The sequence below is a fragment of the Carlito syrichta genome, unplaced genomic scaffold (genome assembly GCF_000164805.1).
Source record: "Carlito syrichta isolate Samal-C Ts95f unplaced genomic scaffold, Tarsius_syrichta-2.0.1 Scaffold315753, whole genome shotgun sequence".
Taxonomy (NCBI): domain Eukaryota; kingdom Metazoa; phylum Chordata; class Mammalia; order Primates; family Tarsiidae; genus Carlito; species Carlito syrichta.
This window is the reverse complement of record NW_007259849.1, coordinates 107,502-119,224: the sequence shown is the minus strand read 5'-3', so window position 1 is coordinate 119,224 and position 11,723 is coordinate 107,502. Positions and strand designations below refer to the sequence as shown.

Sequence of the window (11,723 nt, the reverse complement as noted above, 5' to 3'; positions counted from 1 at the left end):
CTGTCTGTTAGGCAGAAAATGCTTCTGGTTTAAGAAAAAGTGGATAGCTTCTGGGCTAGCTTTGGTTTACCCTCTCAACTTTCCCTTCCACACTTTATGAGATAGTGAGGTGCTAAAGGGGTCTGGAGATCACATCTTCTAAATTTCTGCCACTCACAAATGCTGTAGTCTGGGGGCAAGATGCTTAACCTCTGTGAACCTCGGTTTTCTTATCTGTAAAACAAAGATAATATCAGTTTCTTAAGGTTTTTAAGAGAATTAAATGAAATATATATTTAAGTATACTGTACAAACCCTGGACTATGTTATTTTTCTTTCTTGTAGTTGTTATCATTATATACATTTAGCTGTCAAGAATGAATCCAATCATCTTGCAACATCTGAAAAGACCCAGCAAAAAGTGTTTTTTAAAAATTATATGTGGGCCGGGTTCAGTGGCTCAGTCTGTAATCCCAGCACTTTGGGAGGCTGAGGCAAGTGGATTGTATGAACCTGTGGGTTCGAGACCCAACTGGGTAAACTGGCGAGACCCCATATCTACAATAAATCAAAAATTGGCCGGATATGGTAGCACACACCTGTAGTTCCAGCTACTTGGAAGGCTGAGGCGGAAGGATCGCTGGAGCCCAGCAGGTCAAGGCTGCGGTGGCCCGGAGCATACCATTGCACTCCAGTCTGGGCGACAGAGTGAGACTCCAACTCAAAAAAAAAAAAACAAATTATATGTGTTGTTATCTGGTCATGGTGGTATGCGCCTGTAGTTTCAGCTACTTGGAAGGCTGAGATGGAAGGATCGCCTGAGCCCAGCAGGTTGAGGCTGTGGTGGCCAGGAGCATGCCATTGCCCTCCAGCTTGGGCGACAGTGAGACTCCGACTCAAAAAAAAAAAAAGAAAAATATTAAAAAATTATATGTGGTCTATTTCTTAGACTATTTGGTTAAATCTGTCACTTTACAGATGACAAAACTAAGATAAGCTAAGTGTCACCTGATGAAAAAAAGTAATAAAGACAGGTTTAAAATTCAGGTCTTCTGATTTCAGTTCAGTATTTTTCATTAATCCATGATATTGTATGTTTTCAGTGGTTCTTCAATCTTAAAGTTCAGAAAATGTTATTTTCTCTTTGACTGAATTATCTCCTCTAAATCTTGACTATAATACTTTGCCTCTGATGTGACACCAAGCCTATTTATACCTTCCCACATTTTTTTGATTTTCTGGTGTCTAAACATGTCTCTACACTGAGTCAAAGAGTTGAAAATAATCCTTCTGAGCAAATAAACTTTGTTAATGTTTCAAGTTCTCCTGTGCAATAAGGACATAATTTTGCTGATTGCTTCTTTCAAGACTTCCTTTACTTTTTCATTTCTTAGACTATAAAAGAAGGGATTCAAAAGAGGGGTCACCATTGTAGTGAGGACTGCTGTCACTTTGTCAAAATCCAGCAAATGACCCTGGCTGGGTCTAACATACATGAAGATGTTGCTCCCATAGGCAATGGAAACGACGGTGATATGAGAAGCACAGGTGGAAAAGGCCTTCTGACGTCCTTGGGCTGAGGGGATGTGCAGGATAGTAGAAATAATGAAGGTGTAGGATACGGTGGTGAGCACCAGCGAGGTCAGGAGGATGAGGGAAGATAAGAGGAAGTTTATCATCTCGATGAAATGAGTGTCTCTGCAGGCCACCTGCAGCAGAGGGGCGATGTCACAGAAGAAGTGACTAATTTCCTTATAACAGAAAGGCAGTCTTGACACCACAATAGTTGGGCACAAAACAGACAGAAAGGCTCCAATCCAGCAGCCCAAAACCATCAGGAGGCAGGCTCTGCTGTTCATGACGGTGGTGTAGCGCAGGGGGTTACAGATGGCCACATAGCGGTCAAAGGACATCACTGCCAAGAGAATAAACTCCACTGTTCCCAGAAAGAAGTAGAAATATATTTGGGTGATGCAACCAGCAAAGGATATGGTCTTTCTGTCCTCTAGGAGACAGTCCAACAACTTTGGGGTAACCGAAGTGGTGTATAAAATGTCCAAAAATGACAAGTTACTGAGAAAAAAGTACATCGGGGTTTGGAGGCGATAATCAGCCCATATTAGCGAAATAATGGCAATATTTACTGTTAAAGTAAGCATGTAGGTAAACAAGAGAACCACAAAGAGGGAAATCTGAAGTGTCTGAAGAACAGGAAAGGCAGTCAGGGTAAATTCAGTCACTGAGGTTTGATTTTGTATATCCATTGTAGGCAGTGCTTACTGAGCAACACATTTCTGGAAAAACAAATAAAGTATAGAGATGAAAACTAGCTTAAGGAAGCTTTCAATTCCCAATGTCTGTGGTAAGAGTGAAATAGAAAAGGTTTTGTGTAAGGAGTCAAGCATAATTCTTACATATTCTGTCTCTGACTCTAATAAATGTGGGCCCCTGGATAAATAACATTACTTTTAACTTCAGTGTTCTCATTTTTTTTGATTTTTTTTTTTTTAGTTGAAGTCTTGCTCTGTCACCCACTCTTCTTGGAAAAGTGACTGTCAGTCGCTGTCTTAATTTTTAGTATTCTTAAAAATTTATTCATCTTTTTAGTCAACAAATAGTTTTTTAGCATATGCCATACATCATGAAGTGCTTCAGGTGCTGGGGCTATATCAATAAAAAACAAAAAATAAAAAGCAGAAACAAAACAAAAACATCAGCAATAACTGCACCCCCCCTTGAAGCTTACAATATAGTTAAGGGAGACAGAGAGTTAAATAACTACATAAAATAAATGCTGCTCTCTTGATTGTGATAAGTATCAGAGCCAAGACTTTTTTCTAAAAACAGGTTTCTACCTGAAAAGTTGGCTTGTGACTTTTTTTTTTTTTTTTTGAGTTGGAGTCTGACTCTGTTGCCCAGACTGGAGTGCAGTGGCCGCTCCCGGCCACCGCAGCCTCGACCTGCTGGGCTCTGGTGATCCTTCCGCCTCAGCCTTCCAGTAGCTGGAACTCCAGGAGTGTGCTACCACGCCCGGCTAATTTTTTGATTTATTGTAGAGATGAGGTCTCGCCAAGTCGCCGAGGTGGGTCTCGAACCCGCGGGCTCAGGCAATCCACTCACCTCAGCCTCCCAAAGCGTAGGATTACAGGCTGAGCCACCGAGCCCGGCTGTGACTTTTTTCTGGTTCCTGTAGTTGCCTCTTTATTTCTATTCACTGCTCACTTATCTCATAAATTAAGGTATCCTTAATATTTTAGTAACAGAATTTTTGTCTTCATTTTTCTCTGTCTTGGATAAGAAAATACTGTTTCTTGGAATTATTTAACGCGTTTAGGTTGTTGATAAGTAAACTCTTTTACAAACGCATAGTGGTTTTTGTCTATCTAAGAGTAATGTTCAAATGTAATTAGAGTGAAATAGCTTGACTTGCTGTTGAATTTAGTAGCAGAATTCTTTTTACTTCTTTCGCATCCCTGACCCCAGTTTCTATATCTATAAGAATATTGATCATCTGTATATTCTTTTCCAGCCTAAACGTTTCTTTTGTTTTTCATCAGTTCGGGGACCCTATCTGTTTAATCTCCCAATCTTTGAGCACAAAAAGTGCTCATTTATTTACTCAATAAATAATTCAGGATTGGAGAAGTTTCTCCATTGAATATGGGGTTGCAGCCTTCCCAAGAGTAAGCAATGGTAACGTCTGTAGCCTGTATTTTCATATATCAAATACGGACTTCTATTATAACCTGTACTTCTTGGCTGTCTTACTTTTTTTAATTGTTAGTTGGGATCTATATAGTTTTGAGAAACTGATTGTAGCAATATTAATGGTGGTCTTGGGGAAAAAAACCCAAATACCACAATGCCCAATCAATTAGGTTTCTCATAGTTTAGAGGTGGGAGTGTAACAAGAAGGGAAGTTTCTAGGATAAAAAAGAAAAGTTTATAATAGCAAGGTGCATTATTCCATTTTGTTCTAGCAATTTTTCAAATTGTTGCTAGGTAGACTCTTTAATTCTCAAGTTATCAAAGAACTGCAGAGTCATAGCTACTGAAATCGAGTGTTGGTGCCAGTAAAAACTCTTTTTACCATAAATATTTTAATGTTCTTTCTGCCCCCTATTGCTCCTGTGCCAGATAATAAACTTCTAAGCAATCCACTATTGCACAAAGATAGTAACTGTATATGGTTACACAAGTAATAATGTTATTGAGGTCTATCATAAAAATAGCACATAGCCGGGCTCGGTGGCTCAGCCTGTAATCCCGTGCCTTTGGGAGGCTGAGGTGAGTGGATTGCCTGAGCCCGCGGGTTCGAGACCCGCCTGGGCAGCGAGACCTCATCTCTACAAAATCAGCCGGGCATGGTAGCGCATGCCTGTAATTGCGGCTACCTGGAAGGCTGAGGCGGAAGGATCGCCGGAGCCCAGCAGGTCGAGGCTGCGGTGGCCGGGAACGGCCACTACACTCCAGTCTGGGTGACAGAGAGACTCCAACTCAAAAAAAAAAACAACAAAAAAACAAAAATAGCACAATTGGTAATTAAGTAAAAACACTTTAGAATTCCCCTGCATTTCTCCCTTCCTCTCTTAATCAGTGGTAACACTGAAGACTGACAAGTATCTTAAGGTAAAATAATGTGGATTCTTGTACGACTGTCTGCCATCTCTCCTATTGTTCCTTTTCCTATTGCTTGTCTAGTTGATTGTTTTACCTTGTGCTTTAATGTATTACATTTTCTTTCTTATCTATACAGTCTTTAAGGACCCTGATAGGAACTTGATTCCCCTCTGGTATTATAAAATTTGGACAACTTGGGATCTTCAAAAGGTTTTTACCATTTTTAAACAACCTAAATCTGGAATGGTTGAAAACAAATGGAGCTGCCATTTGCCGTGGTTGTCATTTAAAAAAAAAATCACTATAGGGAAAAATGGAATTGAATGTTCTCTATTTTGCTCTACTTTAGGTCAAATATACTTTATATATATAGCATTGCTCTATCTTGTGGAGTCTCTTTATCTCATGGTAGTGAAAAAAACTGACCCTTTTTTAGATGATCTCAGGACCCTCAGGATCTCATCATGTCTAGGAAAAAAGATTCTGAACCCTTTGAACTATAGCAACCTGTGTGCAACAATTTGTCATCTTGTTAAATGCAGGTTTTCATTTTGGAGAACATTTTCCCTCATTAGCATTATCTTACACATGCAGTGTTCCTGTGGATCCGCAGAAAATTGTATAAAATTGCACATTTCAAGATTCAAGAATTAGTCAGGAAAATGTGTCTTAACAGAAAAAAGTTAGCAGGTTTTAGAATCAGGGAAACTGTGTTGTATTTTTGTTTATCACTTGTAGCCTTGTGTTATATATTTTTTGAGTCAGAGTCTCACTCTTTACCCAGGCTGGAGTGCAGTGGCACACTCATGGCAACTGCAGCCTCTACCTGCTGGGCTCAGGTGATCCTTCAGCCTCAGTCTTCCAAGTAGCCAGAACTACAGGTGTATGCTACCACGCCCGGCTAATTTTTGATTTATTGTAGAGATGAGGTCTTGCCAAGTTGCCTTGGCTGGTCTTGAACTCATGTGCTCAGGCTATCCACTCACCTTGGTCTCCCAAAGTGCTGGGATTAAAGGCTGAGCCACCGAGCGCAGCCAACCTTGTGATCTTTTAATAGGACTCTTGAGCATCTTATCTTTCTTGTCTCTAAAATGAAGATAGCTATGATGCCAGATTCAAAGTCCTAAGACAATGCCTAGTGCGGTGATTTATTCCTACTTGGTGCTCAATAAATGTTTGCTAAGAACATAGAGTTGGGGAAGGGTGAACAGAAATAGAATAAGATGTAGTGACATTTAGGGACTAGAGATAATTTAGGATCTTTGCTGCCATCAGTAATCGGCAAAAAAATTGTTACTGAAGTATATTAAAATATGACTACATACTTATGATAAAGCTACATTTGACATCTGTCCTAACTACATTTTTTGAGAGTAGTAGTTACACTTTAACTTGTAAAATATGCATGTAAACAAATTTAAGTAAGAATCACTGTTTAACATATATATAAATAATTGCATGATAAAGGATACTTACATCACACTGATTGTAGAACAATTGATATTTTCCTCATTCAAATATGTTAAGAAACTTGAACCTCAAATATGTTTTTCTACTGCATACAATCCATTATTCTTTACATGTTCTTAATTGTTCCAATTTTGAACTGCGTATAAATCTGTCTTAGCTGAGTCTTTTCCGCATATCATAATACCCTTTTCAAAACCACACCAATAGTTATTAAATTTTTGGTTAAATATTCCACTCTTCTTCCCCTGACCGAAAAACTGCCTTTTTTATAACCTCTGATTACTTTAGCCAGTTTTTTTTTTAGTTCCACTGAAGAAGTCTGTCTTGACTTATACTAAAAATAAGTCTAAGTGTCATACTATCATTTAATCTTTTTATCTTACACATGCTGTGTATCTCAATCTCTGAATACTTCTCTGAGATTCAAGGACTACATTTTTGCCAAGGTGGGGAGAGGAGCAGTATAATTAGGCATGGTGATGAATCAAGAAATCAGACACAATTGAATTACACAAAAGTCCTCTGATTTCTCTTTTAGATTTCTGGTAGAAATGACTGAAAGCTTCTTAACTCTCAGTTTTTTGTTTTTTTTTAGTATAGAAAAGTAATTTCCTGTCTATTAAGTTAATTTCTATTTCTTCAGTGGAGCCATCCAGAAAATTGGAATTATTCAAAACTATAGAATGTCAAATTAAAAGAGAACTTCAAGGGCATAAAAGTCAATCTGGCCCTAAAATGTTCTGCAATGTCTTCAGAAAGTTGCTGTCCAGTGATGTCAGACTTGCTATTTTAACAGCCTGATTGTTAGAGAAATTCATATTTGCATTCACTGCAATATCTCTTTAAATGCTCATCATTTTGTTTAGCTGCTCCTGTTTATTTATCAGGCATATTGTGACTTGATTTTAGATGTATCCACGTTATTTGCTTTCTCCAGAAAGCAATCTGACCTTGCCTATTTTAAAGTAATAACAAATAAAAAATGATTTGTTGTTCTTCTTTAGAGATTTGGATTAGAATGACTCTTGGGATTATTGCATAAAAAGGTTAATTATTATTATTGCGATCAAAGAAAGTTAGAATTGAAGTAACTAATCAGTTATACAGTTACAGTCTCCTGAAAGACTCTCTAGGGTGCTCTGCTTGTTTAATGAAAAACTTAGAGACATGCTTTAAAGCCTCAAGGAAAGAGAAAGTTAAAGAACTTAAACAAAAATTCTAAAATATTCATAATGTTTTAAAATAAGCTTAAAACTACACTTTGAGCAGAGATTATTTACGTGTATGTGTACTTTTATGTACATATCTAAAAATTCATTTTCTTTAGGTTTGATTTGAATATAATAGATACCTAAAAATGTATAATTTGTTAAATTTTGACAAATGTACACTGTCATACAGCCACCATTATCACCATAACAATGGTTTAAAATAGTTCCATTACCTTAAAAAGTTTTCTTGTGCCCTTTTGCAGCAAATGCTTTTTCTTTCCCCATCCTTACCTCTACAACCACTGATGTGTTTCCTGTCACAGTAATTTTGAATTTTCTAGAATTTTATATAAATGGAATCTCATAGCACGTAGTCTTTTGTATCTGGTATCTTTCATTTAATCTTAAACTTTGAGATTAATCTAAGCATTTCAGATACCAGAAGTTTCTTTCTTTGTACGAGTGAGGATGATATATTATGTAGATTGTGTAACTACACCACAGTTTTATCTATTCACCAGATGATGGGCATGAGTTGTTTCAAGTTTTGGGTATTATGAATAAAGTTTCTATGAACATTTGAGTTTATAATTTTTAAACATAAATATGTGTTTATGTTTACATTTGAATATTTGTTTTTATTTCTGTAGGATGCGTGCCTAGGAGTGAAATTACTATGTTGTGTGGTAAGTATATATTTAGCTATATGAGAAATTGCTCAAGTGTATTTCAAAAATCATTGCTCCTTTTCCATTTCTTCCAACAATGTCTGAGAATTCTGTAGTTCCATATTTTTTTGACCAATATTTGTCTGTCTTTTTAATTTTAGCCATTCTAATACACATACAGTGGAATCATCTAATTTTAATTTTAGTTTGCATTTTTCTTTTTTTTTTGAGTTGGAGTCTCACTCTGTCGCCCAGACTGGAGTGCAGTGGCCGTTCCCGGTCACTGCAGCCTCAACCTGCTGGGCTCTGGCGATCCTTCCGCCTCAGCCTTCCAAGTAGCCGCAATTACAGGCATGCGCTTACCACGCCCTGCTGAGTTTTTGATTTATTGTAGAGATGAGGTCTCGCTGCCCAGGCGGCTCTCGACCCCCCGGGCTCAGGCAATCCACTCACCTCAGCCTCCCAAAGGCGCGGGATTACAAGATGAGCCATCGAACCCGGCTTTTAAACTTTATTTAATTTTATTTTATTTTTGAGTTGGAGTCTCACTCTGTCGCCCAGACTGGAGTGTAGTGGCCGCTCCCGGCCACGCAGCCTCTACCTGTTGGGCTCCAGCGATCCTTCCACCTCAGCCTTCCAAGTAGCTGGAACTACAGGCGCGCGCTACCACACCTGGCTAATTTTTGATTTATTGTAGAAATGAGGTCTTGCCAAGTTGCCCAGGCGGGTCTCAAACCCACGGGCTCAGGCAATCCACTCACCTCAGCCTCCCAAGGCGTGGGATTACAGGCTGAGCCACTGAGCCCAGCCTAGTTTGCATTTTTCTAATGACTAATAGTGTTGCCAACCTTTTCATATGTTTATTTTGTTTGTATATCATCACTGTTGAAGTTTGTTAAAATATTTTGACTAATTAAAAATGTATTAAGTTGTTTGTCTTCTTACTGAATGGTAGAAGTTTCAAAATATATTTCAGATACAAGTTATTTATCAGACACGTTTTTACAAAGGTTTTCTCTCAATATGTGACTTGTCTTTTTAGTCTCTGAAAAGTTTCTTACATGTGATTCAACTAAAAAACATTATTTTTTATATTAATAATGTGATGTTGATATCTCAATCTGAAGGTCAATGTAAGAATGTATTACAAATATTGCTTAACCATAGTAGGAAGTGACTGATTTACTTGGTTGAAGTACAGAGCCCAGTAAGACAATGCAATTCTTAGATTTGCTTGCGCTAGAGCCACTAGAGAGTTTCTTTAAGCAACTATTAAACAAGTAATTGTTTCTGAAAGCTCCAAAATCAAAATGAGGGGCAAAAAAGATTAAAGAGTTATTTGGTTTCTAAAGAAATTGTACCATATCTGAGCATTTTATTAGCCTTTATCAACAAAGTTAGCAGGAAAAAAGCTGAATGTGAATGGTGCTGTAGTTAACAGCATTTTGTATAGTAGCTTAAATAAGCCATTTGATTCCTTTACCACCGTACAATCCTTTTGCTCAAATATTAAAAGCATCAGTAGTACACATTTATGTTGACTGAAGCTTTGCAGAGGTTCAGAGATAATGTCACTTAAAGACAATGGCTCCAATTTTGGACTAGAAGATTATCTGAGGCTGCCTTCAGGTATAGTCTCTTTGATAGGAAATTTTAATCTTCAGTTAAAATTTCTTCTTGGTTTAATTGAAACTTCCATTATAGATACATAAAATTACTTTGAGAACTGATGGTTTTTGTGAGAGCAACTTTCTAATAGAGAGGTAAGTGCCAAGAAAGTTTCCTTAATCAAATGGAAATAGTATATTAAGAAGTATACCAAGTGAGGAAACACTGTAGTTGCCTATTGAATACATGCATAGGTAATTACCAACCATTTTAGCTTTATTGTGGCTACTCCTGATGAGTTACCTACTTCCGTAGCTGAATAGAACACTTCCTCTGAAGTTATCAGGAGATGCCAAATCAGCAGCCTGACTTACAGATAGAGATCACAGGTGGAAGACTAACATTCTGTCTGGAAGGCAATACATTGAAACTGTCTGATGGCTACACTTTGAAGACCAAAAAGATAAATATGCCTAATGGACAGAATTAAGAGTGATATTTTCCACAGCATCAGAGGGACTAGACAATAACAGTTGTGGTATGGTAAGATTTATAGCAATTCTTGGGAAGTACACAATGGGGTTGGTAACATGGTCCAGAAAATGAATCTTAGATAAGAAGATAAAAAAAACCACAGTGTGGGGCCTTTTTCATAAATTATGGAAAACTTTATGAACTTGGATAGGAAAAGTCAAAATGGAGTATTTTGATGCCCAATTTTTAAAAACACTTCTGGATTTAAGTCAAAGAAAAAAGGGGATATTTTTGTTTGCTCTTTGGAAGTTGCCTCTTGAGTACCTGAGATGAGTGATCATGGAGGCATTCTGTAGTGCAACAAGTAAAAAAAAAGAAAACGTATTCCATTGTCTCTTTCATAGGCTTGAAATGTACCTCAAAATTGCTCTGTTTATCAAAAAAACATCAGAAATTAGAGCTATGTGTTAAACTCCAAGAGAGTCAAGGCTGTCTCATAGATGGAAAGTAGGTTTCATTGGTCAGTTACCATGGTTCTAGGCGAATATTGATGCTTTGACTGGGAGACATACTTATTCTGAATTTGGATTTCCATACCTGCCAACTGAAGAAAATGTCTCTAATAACGTATAGAGATCTAGAACAGAAGGAATAATTTCAATTTGAAACTGCTCATATATTGCCTGATTAAGAAATTCATTTCACTCTATGTGCAACAATGACCTATATGTAAACTACACACGCAACAAAAAACTCCACAGTGAATTTATATATATATATATATATTTTTATCATCCACAGAGTAATGGACGATTAAAAACTGGAATGGACATTTAAAACATCTTCTTACTAAATTGGTGGTGAGGAAAATAAACTGAAGAAACAACATACGATTGAGTAAATGTTTAAAAGAAGGATAACCATTTTCTAGGGTATTAAGACATTGTGCAGAAGATAAAAGAGAGTAGGTAAGGAATGGCATAGTAAATTACATAAATTCTTCCTAATTAAAATTGTTTGCTTTATCCTGTAATACAGAAATATGAATTGTATTTACAAATTTTGCAGGAAGGATCAGATAAATTGCCTAAAATTATACCACAATAATACTAGTAAATATTACTTCCGAAATTCTAACAGAAAATTGAGAGGTATTGTTCCTTCTTCTCACCTCTCTAGATTAGGATTAAAGATTTCTTTTTCTTTCTTACCTAGTGAACAAGATATTTCTTTGAGTTTGTACTTATCCAACCTTACTCCCTATGTCTGGGACTGGGTGAGGAAAAGGCAATGGCTAGAATCACACTATTTCTAGCTCTGTTGGTAAGGGCACTTGAACTTGATGGTCATATTCTGGGGGAAGGCATGGATAAAAATTAATAACAGAGGAAGAAGGAAAAGTGAATGCTGATAGAAAGCAAGCCTATAAATGGATAACACCAAAAGCAAAGTTCTCTATATGGTTGGTATCTCATGAAAGACTGAGAGCAAGAAAATGATTATCTTTGCTACATTTATCTATGTCTTATAAAGATAAAGCTGTTTGCCTTGTGAAAACTCCTTCTTAGACATTGTTTAAAACAAAACCATGGATCACTGTGCAATCATTAACCTAAGTCACAATCTATTGAGCAATGTGCCCTGATAAAATGGACATAAGAATGTCTGCTGCATGCATCATTTTTCATAAGCC

General features: G+C 37.1%; 1 protein-coding gene across 1 annotated transcript; it reads right to left on the bottom strand.

The window, feature by feature from the left end:
* Nucleotides 1-1,295: 1,295 nt before the first annotated feature.
* Nucleotides 1,296-2,243, bottom strand: LOC103275801 (olfactory receptor 6M1-like). The gene has a single exon (XM_008073209.1). The coding sequence runs from the start codon at nt 2,241-2,243 to the stop codon at nt 1,296-1,298; it is 948 nt and encodes a 315-aa protein (XP_008071400.1).
* Nucleotides 2,244-11,723: the final 9,480 nt, after the last annotated feature.